At 34.4% G+C, this 18,775-nt stretch overlaps 1 protein-coding gene across 2 annotated transcripts; it reads left to right on the plus strand.

Moving 5' to 3' along the window:
* Positions 1–1,793: 1,793 nt before the first annotated feature.
* On the plus strand, positions 1,794–18,374 carry mtmr7b (myotubularin related protein 7b). 2 transcript variants are annotated; one of them, XM_073842208.1, is made up of 14 exons: positions 1,794–2,021; positions 2,568–2,687; positions 3,992–4,154; positions 4,778–4,935; positions 6,391–6,519; positions 6,667–6,801; positions 8,030–8,162; positions 8,260–8,369; positions 8,522–8,647; positions 8,763–8,812; positions 9,458–9,658; positions 12,893–13,027; positions 16,116–16,242; positions 16,692–18,374. In XM_073842208.1, the coding sequence occupies exons 1-14, from the start codon at positions 1,998–2,000 to the stop codon at positions 16,995–16,997; spliced, it is 1,917 nt and encodes a 638-aa protein (XP_073698309.1). In that variant the 5' UTR covers positions 1,794–1,997; the 3' UTR covers positions 16,998–18,374. The 2 variants fall into 2 exon arrangements, with proteins under 2 accessions (XP_073698309.1, XP_073698310.1); XM_073842209.1 differs by having other exon boundaries at positions 16,116–16,270; positions 16,692–16,905.
* Positions 18,375–18,775: the final 401 nt, after the last annotated feature.

An 18,775-nucleotide genomic window follows, 5' to 3' on the forward strand; every position in this document is an offset into this window, starting at 1 on the left:
AAAACTCAGCTGTTAAAAGTTATACATTTATACAATTATACATGTCAAAGAAATTTACTACGAACTTCTTTATAAAGTTAATTCTAAAGCAGAACCTTTATGAAAACAATAAACAATCATAAAATGACACGTTGAGATATGAATTAATATGAATTAATTAATTAACTGATAGGCTACTGAAAAAAGACCAAATGTATGTAGTTGTAATTTTCTTTTATTCGTTTTATATGTCTATGTCTTTAGTGTACTAATAATACAAAATAAAAATAAAAATAAATAAATAAAAAGGTTGAAACTCTGAAAATGTATTAAACGTTTAACACAAGAAATGTAACAACGAAGGACATACCAGAATCTGAAGGTGAGTTATATAGCTAAAGGTCAGTTACATAAGCCTTTTGTTGTTGTTGTTGCAGTTTTACTGTCCCATAATAATAAAGGGTTAAGTAAAGGAATTGGGTGGGAGAAATAAATTCGCATGACAAGAATTAATCATAAAATAAGTAAGATGTAAACTCAAGCAAAAGAATTTAGCTTTGTTTATAAACGACTAGCACCTCCTCTGACACTGATCAAAGTGAATGGGAGGAATGGACAGAGATTACATAACATCACCAATAAATCAGGAGTTATGTATAGGAGTTATATATTTGTTCAAATAGAAAGTAGAATTTAAAAATAATAATAATAAAAAGTTAAAACATATTTGAATGTGCACGAACGACTGGTTGTTGAATTGTGTTTGTAAATGACTTATTAATGTCGGTTATCATAGACTACACTGTAATCGAATTATTTTTTTACAACATAAAATAAATAAATGATTTTTTAAATAACATTTTGTAAATGTTAAGTAAAGTAAAACGTTACCACATGTAGAGTGCATATATGTAAAAAAAAAAAAAAAGGCTGTATAAACAAAAAGTAGTATTTCACGGCGGTTATCGCCACCTCCTGGACAAATGTTGCATCTACAGAAATTATCCCAATCACGCAAATTTAGATTTTCCTATAAAATTAAAGCAATGAATGTTGGAAATGCTTTATATTACAAAGGGCCCCTGTGAAATGACTTACGTTAAACTGTGAAACATGGCACATATTATAAAATGTAAAAATGCAACACCAATACAAGCCTTAAAATCACATGATACATGACAACACGGTGTGACCAGCCATTGTAACCCTGTGATTGATTCTTTGAATCGTGTGACTGGAAATCGCTTTAAATGTTAATTACATGATCGAATCATTGTAACTGAAATACTGGGAACAGGCTATTCTTATAAAAAAATCAATCAATACAAATGCAAAGGATATAGATCTTTATTCAAAAAACGTATGAAATTTGTCTCTTAAAATACAACGATTATCTATCACCTTGTCCTTAGTCTTTATTTATTTCAAAGGCGATAGCCTATATTTGAATATAGGGATGCAGAGATGTTTGCGCATGCGCTGTTGTAAAATAATCCAAGGTAATGCGAAATACGAATCCTACTATGCCGAGGGACTGGGTTATAAATATTACACAGTTCTTTGTGACGTTGCTTGGTTACCTTCCTAAAGCGTCCAGTCAGGCATCATCATTAAAATTAATAATCCCAACCTTCCTTAAAGTGAGAATCGATAATTCGCCCTCTGACTAGCGCACACCTATCATTGTCTGCCTTCTAACCAATCACCGAGAGCTATTGGACTAACGTCACACAATTTAATTAATATTCATGAGCCAAGCCTTCGCCATAGTGGGGTTTGTAGTGTGCCTGTGCGCTCTGTGTTGTCCACCGTGTACCAGCCTGAGCGCACAGCGGATCTCCGTACTCAGACCAGGACCATGGCTTGAATTACAGTACCTGCTGGCCACCCTATTATCTAATAATGTTCTTTTAACCAACATGCGACGACTTGCTGTGTTCTTCTGACCTGAAAAAGACCAGATACCCCGGTCGCTCCTGATTAATTTTCTGCGCATCATTTGGACAGGCGTCTCTAGGATGGAGCACATCAGAACACCAAAGGTACTGCTGATGCCCTTTATGTCCGGGTATTTGATAAACGCTCACAATACAGCGTTTATCCCGTAAGCCGCTTTCGTTTTGAATGACATATGGTATTTTAAAAACGTAATATTTGTTTGCCGAATGACTTTTCTGTAAAATAAATGGCTTGACAGAATATGCCCAGTGATAGGCCACAATGCAACCCCCATCTTCCTTCATCTAGTGCCTTGTAACAAGATCTGAATAATGGTTCAGCCTCAGCACTACTGATGCACCATGAGACTCAGCAGATTTTAACATTTTATTTTAAATACACACTCTTTGGTATGCTATTTTATCATTTGAATGTATTCAAGGGCAAAGTAATTTAGGTAAGGACATGATCTGACCCTGGCTATTCTTCATTTCCTACTACATGAATGTTTTAGAATAATGCCAAGCTGAACAAAAGGAGAATCTCAATGTTATGATTGCAAAATAATTAACATCCTTTTACAATTGACAACATATGATTACATCACAAGGTTGTTTTTTAGAAAAATACTGTATGTTGTTTTATTCCAGGTGGAAAATGTGCGTATGATTGATTGGCTGACCCCCAGGAAATCTACGGTGGGAACATTATACCTCTCCTCTACTCACACTATATTTGTAGAGAACTCAGAGGCCCGCAAAGAGACATGGGTAGGAATTGAAACCCTTTCGTGCAGACAATCAAGCTTCCTCCTTTTTTTTTTTTTGCTAAATGTAAAGGAAACACAGGAAATCTATTTATCTGTGTATTTATCTGTTTTTCAGTGTTTATAATAAATTAACATCATGCTTTATTGTCACAGTATATATAGTTGGATATAATTATGTATCAATTTTATATAAAGAACTGGGTAATATATAGTGTACTGTATATAAGTTTGGGATCAGTAAGATTTTTAACGTTTTCTAAAATAAGTTTCTTGTGCTCCTCAAGGCTGTTGATCAAAAATTCAAAAATACAGACAAAAAACAGTAATATTATGAAATATTATTGCAATTTAAAATAATGGTTTTCTATTGTAATATACTTTAAAATATAATTTATTTCTGTGATGCAAAACTGAATTTTCTTCAGTCATTACTCCAGTCTTCAGTGTCATATGATCCTTTAGAAATCATTCTGATATGCTGATTTGTTATCAATGTTAAAACATGTGCGCTGATTAATATTTCTTTTTTGAAACCTGTGATTCTTTTATGAATAAAACATTAAAAAGAACAGCACTAAAATTATTTTTGGTCAGTAATTTTTTTTATACCTTTTTTTTTGTTAGAAATTAATTCTTTTATCCAGCAAGCATGTGTTACACCGATTTAAGTGATAGTAAAGACTTATATTGTTAGAAAACGTAAATAAAAATAAATAAAATAAATGTAGTACTTTTACTGTAAACTTTTTATTCATCAAAGAATCCTGGAAAAAGTATCGCAGTTCTAAAAAACAGCATAACTGTGTTCAACATTGATAATAAATCAGTCTATTAGAATGATTTCTGAAGGATCACGAGACACCGAAGACTGGTGTAAGGATGCTAAAAATTCAGCTTTGCATCACAGAAATAAATTACATTTTAAAGTATGTTCAAAAACAAAACCGTTTTTTTAAATTGCAGTAATTTTTCACAATATTAGTCTTTTCATTTTTTTTTATCAAACAAAAAAACAATAAAAATCGAACCAATCCCAAACTTTTGAACAGCAGTGTGAGTAAGACAAGTTATTACTTGTTAATTAGATAAGTAATTTTAATTATTAATTCATTATCTGGTGATATTATACCATAATTAGAGTTATTAATTCATTATCAGGTTTTATTTCACTCAGCTATAGTCCAAAAAGTTAAAAATTAATTTTGGACTTTGTGGTTTATTTTTATGTCTAAACAAGAAGATTCTAAAAAATATGAATATGAATCCAGAGTTTGCAGCCACTAATAATCTCTCTTGCTCTGCTAGGTTCTGCACAGTTTGGTTTACAATGTGGAAAGACTCCCGACAAACCCATCAGGAAGTCCTCTCATTATCCGCTGTAAGAACTTCCATGTTTACCGACTGCTGATCCCGCAGGAGAAGGACTGTTTCGATGTGGTGGCCTCCCTCACTCGACTTTCACGCCCAGGTGAACTAAAATCAACAAAAATCATAGACTTGTAAATGTTAAACACGTTGCTTTGAGAGTGTTGCTTGCTTTCATTCATCTTACTATAATTTAGTATTAAAATGTGCCTTAGAGTGTTTATAGATTTTAGTATATCAAGAGAAGTATATTAAAATGAATTGTGTAAAAAAAAAAAAAAACTTGCATTAAAAATCTACTTGAAGTACCAAATTCTGTTGTGTATCTTAAAACACTCAAAATAATAACCAAAAAAATAATACAGGAGGTACAACAATTAATCGTAAGCCATAAAACATGGCAAACACTCATATAGAGACGTGCACAAGTTCTAAAGTACTATCAGGGTTTACAAATGTACAAATGTACTCACATATGATTTGGCGAAGCATGAATAATGATCCATATGTTTGCATTATCTTCTTTTGAAAGCACACACTGTGCCTTTTTTGCTTAGACGATGCAAGTTCTTAGCTGTGGCATCACAGTTCATTATGAAAACACACTGTCTGTGAAATTCAAACAACGTCAGAGCACATTCTGTGCAGCTTTGTGAGTTTCACCCATGAGAGCTACACACCCATTAACTTTTACTAATGTCTCTCTCACTAATGTCTTTTTTGCAGAACGCTATGGAGAGCTGTTTTGCTTCTCTTTTAACCCCAACCTGGATAAAGAGTTAAGGGAAAAGGCATGGGGCTTCATCGACTTAAAGGCAGAATTCAGTCGAATGGGGATACCCAGAAACCTCTGGCATGTCTCGGCAGCCAATCATGAGTATAGAGTAAGTATTTGCTTAAATACCTGTTCATGGTCAGGGTCTATAACCTTGATTTGCTTTTCAGTGTTTGAGTTTACAGTTTTTGACCTAATGTAGTTTCAAAATTATATGACTTTTTTCTATGGAACATAAATCGAGAAATAGCTCTTTTATGTTTCTCTGTATTAACAGTGAGACCTCTTATTGCTGGATTTCTCTCAAGGATTATGGGTAGTGCAGTTCTTCATCAGGACTTTGGCTATTGACCATGATTTGTAAACAAAAAAAAAAATGAATAAGATATTTCACATAAAAGATGTTTACATATAGCCCACAAAAGAAAATAATAGTTCAAATTTATAAAAAATGACCCTGTTCAAAAGTTTACATACACTTGATTCTTCATACTGTGTTGTTACCTGAATGATCCAAGGCTGTTTTTTTATGTGTTTGTTGTTTATGAGTCCCTTGTTTGTCCTGAACAGTTCAACTGCTCGCTGTTCTTCAGAAAAGACCTTCAGTTTCCACAGATTCTTTGTTTTTTTTTTAGCATTTTTGTGTATTTGAACCTTTTCCAACAATGACTGTATGATTCTGAGATCCATCTTTTCACACCGAGGACAACTGAGGGACTCATATGCAACTATTACAGAAGATTCTAACGCTCACTGATGCTTCAGAAGGAAAAAGCATGCATTAAGAGCCAGGAGGTGAAAACTTTAGAACAGAATAAAGATGTGCACATTTTTCTTATTTTGGCCAAAAAAAAAAAAAAAAAATTCCAATCGGAAGTATCAGTGAGCGTTTGAACCTTCTGTAATAGTTGCACATGAGTCCCTCAGTTGTCTTTCGTGAAAAGACAAATCTCAAAATCAAACAGTCATTGTTGGAAAGGGTGCAAATACACAAAAATGCTGAAAAACCCAAGAATTTGTGGGACCTGGAGGATTTTTCAGGACAAAAAAGGGACTCATGAACATCACTAAACTAAAACAAAAACCGCTGTGGATCATTCAGGTAACAATACAGTATTAAGAATCAAGTGTATGTAAACTATTGAACAGGGCCATTTTTATAAATTCAACTTTTATTTTATTTTGTGGACTATATGTAAACATCTTTTATATAAAATATTGTATTCATGTCAGTGCTGATTGGAAAATTACATGCATTTTGTATGATCCCTCTTATTTTGGTAAAATAATTAACATTTTGCAGATTCTGCAAGGTGTATGTAAACTTCTGTATATCATTGCTTGGCCATTTTTAGACCTGATGGTACATCTGTATTGAAAGGGATTTGTGAAGTCAGCAAAAAAGTAAAGTTGCTTCAGAGGCAGAGCAAGTTATTACATTTTAATGGATTTTTAATGAATCTTGCACAAAAAGCACAGGAATGTGTTCTACTAAATAAACAGGGCCACTGTTGACCATAAGCATGTTAAACAATAGTTCTAATCAAAATATTTTGATTGGCAGCTGTGTGACACTTACCCGTCAGAGCTGTTTGTGCCAAAGTCAGCCTCTCCTGCTGTCATTGTGGGCAGTGCCAAGTTCCGGAGTCGAGGGCGTCTTCCTGTTCTCTCCTACTACCACAGAGACACCAGCGTAAGTGCAAAAGTAACACTCCTTTGAACTCAACCCTTTGCAGATATTTATCTTTTATATTAAGCTTGATATCTTAACCCAAATCTTCTCATTGTCTTCACCTCCCCACTTTTCTATTTAAAAAATCTGACACCATTGGTTTTCTAGGCATCAATTTGTCGGAGCAGTCAGCCTCTGTCTGGTTTCAGTGCACGCTCCTCAGATGATGAGCAGATGCTACTGGCCATTATGAAGTCAAACCCTGTCAGTGAGTTCATGTATGTGGTGGACACAAGGCCAAAGGTGAGAGATGAAAAAAACAAGCATTTAGATGGGGTTATTTGAAAGTCGTGGGATTTTTACAGTATACACTACCATTAAAGTTTGGAATCAGCATAATCTTTCAGTGTTTATCAAATAAATTTATTATGCTTTCTAAGGCTACATTTATTTAATCAAATACACTACCAGTCAAAAGGTTTTGAACAGTAAGATTTTTAATGTTTTTTAAACCCTGCGTTTATTTGATCCATAGTACAGCAAAAACGGTGAAATTTTGAAATATTTTTACTGTTCAAAATAACTGTTTTCTATTTAAATATATTTAAAAAAATGTAATTTATTCCTGTGATCAAAGCTAAATTCTAATATGCTTTAATATTTATTATTATCATCAGTATTTAAAGCAGTTGAGTACATTTTTCTTTCAGGATTAATTGATGAATAGTAAGATCCAATGATCATCATGTTTCTATTCAAAATTTCAGATAAATGCTGATCCTCTGAACTTTCTATTCATCAGAGAAACCTAAAAAAAATTATACTCGGCTGTTTTCAACATGATAATGATAATAAATGTTTTTTGTTTGTTGAAATGTTTTCAAATCAGAATATTAGAATGATTTTTTGAATGACCATGTGACTGGATTAATGATGCTAAAAATTCAGCATTGAAAACGGTTATTTTAAATAGTAAAAAAAATATTTCAAAATGTTACTGTTTTTGCTGTACGTTGGATCAAATAAATGCAGGCTTGGTGTGCTTTCTTTAAAAAAAACTGTACTGTTCACAAACTTTTGCTTGGTAGTGTATATAGCAAAAACAGTAATATTGTACAGTAATTTAAAATTCCAATGTATTTTCAAATATATTTCTGTGAGAACTTTCGAAAGAACTTTAGTAAAGTTGAAAAGAACAGCAGTTATTAAAACTGATTTTTTTGGTTGCGGTGTAAAGATCATTACTGACACATTTGATCATGTTATGCATACTTGCTGAATAAAAGCATAAATAAATTATTAAACAAATCATTATTTTGACTTCAATATTTTGATTTGCATATAACTGGATTAAATTTTTTTTTATTTTTATATCCAGAAATATTGTTGGCTTTGGCTTGGTATTCTTATAACATAAACAAGTTATCATTATTGTAATCTACTATACTGCAATATAATGTCATTATCTAGTAAATAACTGTAAATACCAGTAGTATTGTGACTTTGAAACACTGTTTGTCATTATTTCCAGCTAAATGCCATGGCTAATCGTGCTGCAGGGAAGGGCTACGAGAATGAAGACCACTATACTAACATAAAACTGCAGTTCATTGGCATAGAAAACATCCATGTCATGAGGAACAGCCAACAGAAGCTTATAGATGGTACACAAATTAATTATTATTACCTTTTTACCAGCAGATACTTGTCTGGTGTTCACTTGCTGTCCATATAAAAAAATGAAACTTTTCGGTCTTGCAGTTGGTGAACTCGCAGCTCCCTCCATGAGTGATTTCCTGTGGGGTCTGGAGAACTCTGGGTGGCTAAAACACATCAAAGCTGTACTTGATGCTGGAGTCTTCATTGCAAAGGCAGGACTTTTTTTTAAAAATTTGGAAATTCATTGATTGTGCATGTCTGAAAAATGTGGCATTGTCATGTCATGTAGAAAACCTAAGTACAAATACAATATGAGTGATATAATCACATGTATTTTTCCATTCATATCTATCTATGTTGTCAGGCAGTGGCAGAGGATGGAGTGAGTGTTCTGGTGCACTGTTCAGACGGGTGGGACAGAACCGCTCAGGCCTGTTCGGTGGCTAGTGTACTACTTGATCCATACTACAGAACTATCAAAGGACTGATGGTAATAATACTTTTGATGGTGTCTGATCCAAAACAGTGCTAGTCAAGTCTCATCTAAGACTAAATATGTAACATATGTTTTGTCTACATTTGAACACAAGTCTTGTTTCTTGTAGGTTCTCATCGAGAAGGATTGGGTGTCATTTGGACATAAGTTTTCCCACAGGTTCGTGTTTTTCATTTCAATTTAAATGTTTCTGTCCTCACATGTTAGACACCACGTGCAACTCGCAGTTCATTTTAATTCTTTGAATTGCATAATTGAATTAAAGCTTTCTGTGAATCTTCTCTACTGTGTATGGATATGTGAGACAAAAAAAAGTATCATTCCTGAATCCAAAGCAAATACTGGGACTAAACCATCAGTCTTGCAGTATACAATGTTAGACTATGCATCTGACATCTTTAGGTGACTACGCTCCAAACGTGAAATGTTACATGCTCAGTTTCTCCAAATATGAACATTTTCTTTCATGGAACAAAACAGGAGAAATTTTCAAGAATGCTCAAGCCTTTTTTTCTATTATAGAAAAAGCTTACAGTGACTACAACATATTTCATGTCTACTAAAGACAGATATAACTTTGTGTAATGTTTAAGTTGTGATTCATTCATGAAAGTAATTCACATGTGCATATTCAAACTTGCCACGTCAGTGACACCAAACACCACTGGTTCCTGCTTGTTTTGTAATATGAGATGCCAAGTTGGAATATCCATAAGTGCCAGTGTAAACTGAGAATAGAAAGGTTGGATGGTGACCTATATCATTACTATTTACATCTTCCTTTATTAATAAAATCTTCTGCAGGTACGCTCACCTTGACAGTGACCCTAAGGAGGTTTCCCCAGTCATGGACCAGTTTCTGGAGTGTGTGTGGCAGTTGATGCAGCAGTTTCCCTGTGCGTTTGAGTTTAATGAGCGATTCCTCATACAGCTACACACACATATCTACTCCTGCCAGTACGGGAACTTCATCGGCAATTGCCAGAAAGAGAGGAGAGACATGAGGTAAAAAAATATGTATACATATCAGAGTATATACAGTTGAGGTCATAAGTCAGAATCTGCAAAATGTTAATTATTTTACCAAAATGAGAGGGATCATACAAAATGCATGTTACTTTTTATTTAGTACTGATCTGAATGAGATATTTCACAAAAAAAGACGTTTACATGTAGTCCACAAGAGAAAATTTAATTTTCTAAAAATGACACGGCTGTGGATCATTCAGGTAATAACACAGTTTTAAGAATCAAGCGCATGTAAACTTTTGAACAGGGTCATTATTTTGTCTTGTGGACTATATTTCTTTATGTGAACTTATTCAGGTCAGTATTAAATACAAAATGACACGCATTTTGTATGATCCCTCCTATTTTGGCTAAATAATTGACATTTTGCAGATTCTGCAAGGTGTATGTAAACTTTTGACCTCAACTGTGGGCTAACGGCTAGGTTACAGCTTTGACAGAAATCAGCTACTTTTTGAACTGAGATGGTTATAGATGTACTAGTATATAGGGATCACAGTCTGTTTACTGGCGTGTTTCCAAAAAATGATCCAGCCAGGAAAGTGGTTTTAACGGTACCAAGTTGATATTATGAGAGCTTCTAAAGCTCAACACATCAAAACAATTGTGGTGACACATCACATCAGCTGTGTTTCGACCATAGACTGTAAGATGGACAACGCATCTCTGCTTTATTCCACTATAGAAAAGTGAAGCCAAATCATCTCAATATGGCCGCTGCCATCTTGGGGGAAATTACGTCATTTGGAGCCAGAGTCTGCACAGTAGAGATTAGTTTGGAGCCAGAGTCTGCGCAGTAGTGTCGTGAGGTGGAGCCGCAGTATCAAAGTCCCGCCCAAACTCCTGCAGACCCAATCACATGATCACAATCATGCCACCACACCCCATTTTTATAGCATCAAATAACTACCTAAAAGCAAACTTTTTTATTAAAACAAACACTTGAACATGAATCGGCATTATAAAAACTACCTCACACGATGTAAACCATCTTTGGAAAAAAACAATTATTTGAAATGAAATTTGAGTATTTACTTTGGCTCACGTCCCATTAGATCACATGGAGAGGGCGGGGTTTATGACCTATACTGCAGCCGGCCACCGGGGGTGCAATTAAAACATTTTGGCTTCACTTTTCAGGACTCGAGCAGCACACTTGGTCTCGACCAATAGGTTGGGCTTGAATGCACCACAAAAACTACTACGGCTGGTATGTACGTTCTGTGTCTGCATGAGAGGAAATAACTCTCCATACCAGCAGGTGGCAGTAGTTTGTATTTGTCATTTGAAAAGGGAAACTAGAAGAGCTAAGACTAAGACAAAGCTGTGTCCAAAATCACATTTTGTTTAGTAGGTACTAGGGTTACCACTTTTAATACCCAAAAATAAGGGACGCATTCGGGGGGGGGGGGGGGGGGGGGGTTTTCTACTTTTTAAAAATAGGGGTCTATATACCCCGTTAAAATGTAATCATGTCCCATATCTCAAAAATGCTGCAGTAAAAAGGTTTCATATGAGTTGCATATAATATGGGCCGTCCTGAATAAGAACTGATCATTGTTTTTTTCTACTTATTAGACTCTAAAGTCTAATAATGTCCCATTTCTCAGAAAAGAACCGTCAAGTACACCAATAAATAAAACGGATATTAAAGCAGAAATGCAAATAAATAAGTAAGTAAAAATTCACGAGCATTTTGTAGTATTATCTCTCAGTCTGGGCGTCTAAATGAAAAGCGCGCTGCAAGCGCGTTCTCTGTGTTGTTTCTGAAACTACCGTAATCACTGTAATATGCGCGCACACTTAAAATCAATCGCGGCTGGCTTGACCGTGTTTTTCTGAACCGCGGCTGGCTTTACCGCAGTGATTATTTGCATGAGACGCTGCTTTAAAATTTTTTATAAAAAATACAGGACAAAACCCGTCCCGTATTGATTCAAAACGGGACGCGCAATTTCATTCTCAAATACGGGACGATTCCGTATTTTAAGGGACGGGTGGCAACCCTAGTAGGTACTACACTTACTTCACAATCTTTAAAAAAGTATGTTCACCTTTTTATTTCCATAAAAGTGAGTGGCCAACAGGCTCAGTTGGATGAAGGTCTGGCTAGTGCCAGATCGATGGCTTGGTATAGAAGAAGAACTAGTAACTATCTGAGAAAAACCTGCATTATTAAAAACAAAGCAAAACAAGAAGTATGGTTTGGTTTACTTTTTTAAAGGGGTCATCGGGTGCCCATTTTTAAGTTTATATGATTCTTTAGGGTCTTAATGAGAAGTTTTTGGTTAAAATTTCTCAATGGTAGTGTAAAACAACCTTTCTACCTTGTCAAAAACAGCTCTGTTCACAGCAACTCGTTTCAGTGCATGCCCCTTTAAATGCTAATGAGTTCTGCTGATCCCACCCCTCTTTTTTGTTAGGTGACAAGCTGTTTTATAAGACTGTAAACTTTAGCCACATTTAGCCGCAGAACATTATTAGAAAAGGCAATTTGGAAAGATTCATAAAAACACCCTTATACTCACTTCTTCTGTAGGTGAAGCTGCGAAATGATTCGCACAAACATAGACGCATCTAGGTAGATTGGGGGGCTCATTCCCTTCAAAAACAAATGTAATTCTCTACGTCTTCAGCGGCTCAGATGTCGGCATTAAATGACGTCTGCTATGTTCACACCCCAATCGCTGAGGAGACATTATTGTCTACCCTGTTGTGGCGTCGAAACAATGGCGGACAGTTCACAGCTCACTCAGGACAGGTCTACGCTAAAACGCCAGTGTTAATCAACAATTGTGGGAGGGGCCTGCCTGTGTGACGTCACACATCCAATAATCCGAGAATGGCTTGATCTGAGAAAGGGGTTATGATTTATAGGTATTACAAAAAAAACTTGTCTTGATGTTTTTTCCTGTATAAGTAGGCAGTTCATCACCAGACTAACCTGAAAAAAGTATTCTCATCTCAAGCAATATCCAAACAATTTTACAAATAAAAAAATGATTAGACTGAATATTCAATTTAGGTTGTAACCATCTACAGTAATCAAGATGTAATGTTTAATTTTTTGTTTTTTTTTGTACTTGATATAGAATGTAGTTCCAAATAAAAGGTAATGTAACTTCTTGTTTTGACTGTTGGACCATCTTGGTTTCATTACCTTTATGTGCTAGTTTACTCATTCAATCTCCCTCTTTGTCAACCATGCAGGTTGCAAGAGCGAACGCACTCTTTGTGGCCGCACCTGTGGGAGAACAGGGCTGAATACACAAACCCTCTATACAGGACAGACCACAGCCAGACACAGGGTGCTCTGAAACCTCTAACCACTGCCTACTGCTTCAAGTAAGTCAACCAAACTGAATTGTATCTATCCACCTTATTTTTCCCGTAAAAGCGGGCACAGCCAAATTGAATGTGTCTGTCTTCCAGGGTCATCCGCTTCCAGCTGTTTTTAGCTCTACAAAACAGCTTGTTTTGCTGCTTGATGTTGCAAACCGGTGTCTTACAATATCATTTTAATGCATTATCTTAATTATGAACACAATTGTTTGTAGTGTAAACAGTTTTACCGTTACCATTTTTTCCTAAGGTGGATTATGAACCGAAAGTCTCACACATTACCAGAAATCAGCTTACTTTAAACTTTCTTTCACATTCTTTTTGTATAATAGTCATGCCTCCTTCAGAATTGACTCAGAGATGACAAAGCTCCATACTGTAAGAATGAGAAAGTGAAGTGAAAGTGTAATGAACACAAAATAGCTTGCAGTGACACCTTTGTGCATGTTTTTAAGCCAGTGTAGCAACAGAAAGGGTGTTGATTTCTTTAAATGAGAATTAATCTAGGAATAAACACACTTGTTGATTTTCCATCAAGGCACTTTAGTTGGCTTGTGAGAAAGACTGTTACATTGTTAAGAGCTGTTGTTTGACTTAATCAGTAGTGTTTTCTCACTTTCAATGATTTAATTTAGACTAATCCAATCTCAAAGATGCCTGTATACTTCAAGTAAAGCTCAACAAATATTGATATGAAAAAGGAACTATTACCTTTGGGATACATTTAGATGGCTGAACTTGACCTTTAGCCTTCATGTTCATGATCAGAAAGCCTCCTCAAGTGTAGGGCTATTTTAGTACACTCAACATCAACATTGGTGAAGTAGGCTTCAGACTATATTTCAGTAATGACAATTTTAGATGCTAGCTGAACCTAGCTCAAAGATGCAATCAGTACATGGTTAGCTAGCACAGTTCTGAACAGTGGTACGCATATAAAAACTAAAATGTTATGGAATAACTCCCAAAAAATTGTGCTTAATTTCAGAAAAAAGCTGTTCGGTAGTGACGTTCCTTAAAGTTGAAAAGCAGACTTTTGAACACATTTACTTCAAAATGATGAGACCTATCTACTCACACCTTGTAGCTATGAGAGAGGGGGGCACAGGTATATTTCCTGATCATTTTCCAGTAGACTAAAACATACACTGTTTTGGTAGTGATTTAGACTTGAAAAATGCGGGACACCTTTTTTTTTTTTACAAGTTTCATAATTCTATCTATCTATCTATCTACAATATATTTATTTATTGTTTTTTTACTTCACTTTTTAAAAGAATCAAGAAGATACTTTCCAAAAAAAAAAAAAACAATGGGAAAAAAAACTATGAAAAATATTATTTTCATAAGTTGATATTTAGGGGTTAGGTTTTGGGTCAGCGACCTCCCAATTGAAAATACCCAATAAATGATGATAATATATATATATTAAGCTTGCTAATTTTCTTAATATTATTGTGGGTTTATATTGATAATAGAAGGATCTTAATAAACATCTAAGATTTGAATACTTAAATGCTTTTTAAATGTGTTTTTTGGATGTGGGACAGCAGTTTGCACCAATTCTGTAGAATGGCCCGTATACAAAACTGTTTGCTCTGGAACAAATAATAGATTAATGAGACCAAAGACTGCCTGTTAGATTTACCCAAAAATTATTATATCTCATGTTTAACCACTATAGACACATCAGAGTCAGTGACAAATTTCAGAAGAACTAGCCAAGGTAAGGCTGCTCTCAGCGTTTTCATGAGTGCTCAATGCCCGCTAAGGCCCTGGAGTTTACATCTCCTAAAACATTAAAGCGAATTATACAATTAGGGACGCACTGGAATATTCGGCAAACCCGAAATTATTTGGCCAAAAATAACAAAAAAAGCTCTTTCGGTGTTCAGCATAATAAGCAAAAAAGCCCAATAAATTATACCGAACAATGACGTGACGCGATCAAATAGAGGCATGCAGTAATGCAGCAAACATGTCAGCAGTGTGGAAGCATTTAAAACTGAGAAAGACTGTATGATGACTGAAATAGCAAAATGGCCTTAAACCATTCATTAAAAAACTACAGAACGTTATGCTGTCTATTACACGTACAAATTGTATGTATTCTGACAGTTCTGCACAAGCTTTAGCCAGGGTTCAAAGTCCAAAGCGTGATGAGAATCATTCATGAATCTGCTGCTGTCAGCAAAAGTAGTACTGAGGTCTTCTTTTGGGTTATTCTGCCAAAATAAAAGTTAACATTCATAAATGTTAGCATTGTAATTCGACTGTTGTTCTATAAAATAAAATAAAAAGTAGGACAAAAATAATGATAACAGTCATTACAAAAACTCTATTAATATATTTTTATAACATTCCCCTTTGCACAGCAAGGCTCCATTTATTTGTACATTAAAAACACATGCCTGATTCAAGAAGGGGGTCTTAAAAATGGTCAAAGAATATTATTTTGCTAACTTATTAATTTTAAGTTAAATTGTTCTTTGTTGGTAGGCTATAATGTCTACTAGAATGTAAAAAAAATGTTCAGTGTTAAGTAAATATTTTTAAATTGTTGTTTTGTAATTGATTTCTTTCTTTTTTTTTGAAAAGCAAGACAAAACTGTAAAAAGCACATTTTGGCTATATTATAAAAAATACATCTTGGAAAACACGAAAAAACGTGTTCGGTAATTGGCCTTAGGCCCAGTGCTTAATTTTGTTCGGCTTCGGCTAAGAATTTTCATTTTGGTGCATCGCTATTTTAAATAACAAATAACAAATAACAAACCATATATTTGAATCTAAACAAGCACATTCCCGTCCAAAACCTCTTAAAACTACATTCCGTAACATAAACACTGTGTAAATTTATAAAATTTTAGTGGATTTGGGTGGATTTTGGGTTTCACACTCGCTGTGAAAAATACTGCAAGCAGAGTGATACAAAGGGTGAAACGGTTAGATTTCAGATATCACTAGAATATCACACTCCTCTCAGCCAATCAGATTCGAGGAGCAGGAAGAACTGTTGTATAAATACACATATATAAACGTTTTTTGTGGTGACACTGTACAATTTAATGAACTGAAAATGATGTCGTAGGTTTTGGAAGGGGATGTATGGCCGTGCAGAGAAAAGTGTGGCTTCAAACCAGTCTCCAGCCGACTGCTTGAACGCAGTGAGGGAGGAGTCACAGCAATTGGAGGAGGAGCTTAGCACCCACCAGGAGGTACCACGGGAGACGGACGCTGGACAAGGCATACACATGCATGCATAAATATCCCAAATGTATCATCAAACATTTTAAAACACATCCACAAGTAGAGGATGGGTTCACAATTCATTCCCACATTGCACATTACAAGTATACTATGCAGTACGCTAGTGTTCCATTTCAATAGGGCGACAATACGTCCTCTTTTTACTGGACGTGGATTTCTAAATTTTTTAAAAAGTATAGGTTTTGGCTTTGTTTTCCTGTTGTTTTTGTACTATAGTAGGTTGACTAATAGTGTGCAGATAATTGACCAATCATGACTTGTTAGAAGGATTTAGAGATTCCAAACAGGAAAAAGAGGACGATCTCCCTAGTTTCAGACACAATTGAATTTGTTCCTTCTTTTTGCTGCGCAAATGTAAAACTCACCAACCTTGTCATCTATAAACGTATTTCCACAGAGACTTGCCCAGCTGAAGGAATGGAAAACTTCAGGGGAGAGGAAGAAGACCAGCAAGTTGTCTGAACGCGTCCGACGTCCGATTCCAACCGAGAGCGAACTCGGCAGCCCTCTAGACTACTTCACCTCCCCTAGAAGCGAGAAACACACTCCTTCCTTCACACTGCCGCTAGAGTTAGCAGCCCCACACAAGAACGGTGACCCTGATGACCTTTCAACCTGCAGTGATTTCGAGTCAGGTGTGGCTGACCTCAGCAGCCACTCCTCTAGTGCCGGAGACGACGAGGTGGTCAAAACAAACGCCTGAACTAAAACAGAACTGGTGACAAGGGATAAAAGCACAGTAACCACGGGTACCAAACTAGGAACTGCTGTGTTTTTTAATGTTATTTTATTTTTTAATCTGTGTGTGAATTTATATTTAAGTATGTGAACAAGTACACATATCCAAGATGGTCTGGCAATAAGACCTCATTCCATTATAGTAAAATCTTATTTCTTGTACAGTATTTTAAGTTTTGGTTTGACTGTATATTTTACTGTCTGATCGTTCATTTTTTGTTCTTATCTTCCATAGCTATGTTTGGAACAGCATATTATCATACTACTCATTCTAATATTACAGAACATATATCAGATAGCCAGAATTATGGAAGCTTGTTTCACCCATGGGATAAAAAAAGAATACACTACCAGTCAAACGTTTTTGAACAGTAAGATTTTTAATGTTTCTCTTTTGCTCACCAAGCCTGCATTTATTTGATTCAAAGTACAGCAAAAAAACCTGTACAATTTTGAAATATTTTTACTATTAAAATTTAAGTATTCAATTTAAATATATTTCAAAATGTAATTTATTCCTGTGTTCAAAGCTACGTTCAGCATCATTACTCCAGTCTTTAGTGTCACGTGATCCTTCAGAAATCATTCTAATATGCTGATTTGCTGTTCAAAAAACATTTTTATTATTATCAATATTTAAAACAGCAGAGTACATTTTTTCCAGGATTCTTTGATCAGCATTGATCTAAAATAAAAAGCTTTTGCAACATTATACACTATACCACTCAAAATTTTGGAGTCAGTGTAATTGTTTTTTTTTTTACGGAAATTAATACTATTATTTAGCAAAGATGCTTTAAATAGAACAAAAGACAAAAATGTTACAAAAGGTTTCAGGTAAATGCTGTTCTTCTGAACTTTCTATTCATCAAAGAAACCTGAAAAAAATATACTCAGCTGTTTTCACCACAAAAATAAAAAAAATATGTTTTTTGAGCAGCAAATTAAGAATATTAGAAAAAAGAATATTAGAATCATTTCCGAAGGATCATGTGACTGGAGTAATGATGCCAAAAATTCAGCTTTGAAATCACAGGAATAAATTACATTTTAAAATACATTCAAATAGAAAGAAGTTATTTTAAAAAGTAAAAAATATTACAAACTTTGTTTACTTTTCTGTACTTTGACTTAAACTTATTTTAAAAAAAAAACATTAAAAATGTTACTGTTCAAAAACTTTTGACTGGTAGTGTATATATATATTTAAAATTTAATTTTACCTCACAATTCACACTTTTTCTCACAATTTTTATCTCAAATATATTTTATGTTATTTAAATTATATTAGTTAAGTTCTATTTAAAACTTAAAATTCTGAGTAAGGAATTCTGTAATATTAATTAAGAATTCACTTTACATCTCACAATTCATCTTGCAAATTGTTTTTCTCGTCATTAAATTAAAAAAAGTATGTTTTTATCTTACAATTCTGACTTTTTTTTACTCGCAATCTCATAATTCTGACTTTATATCTTACAATTATGAAAAAAAATATAAGATACAAACAGAATTGTGAGAAAAAAGTCCTTACCTTTATTTTTTTTTTAATAATTATTATTTTAATCCCATGGTGAAAGAACAAGCTTCTGTATTAAATATATACTACATTTGCCAAAATACATACTGCTTAAAATATGCTGCATCCAACAAAGTAATACATAAAACTAAGGAAATCTCTTATCAGCTTGTTTTTGACTGCCAAAATGTTTTGATTTATTTTTTAATTATTATGATTTGGGT

Source organism: Garra rufa, chromosome 6 (assembly GCF_049309525.1).
Source record: "Garra rufa chromosome 6, GarRuf1.0, whole genome shotgun sequence".
Classification (NCBI taxonomy): Eukaryota; Metazoa; Chordata; class Actinopteri; order Cypriniformes; family Cyprinidae; genus Garra; species Garra rufa.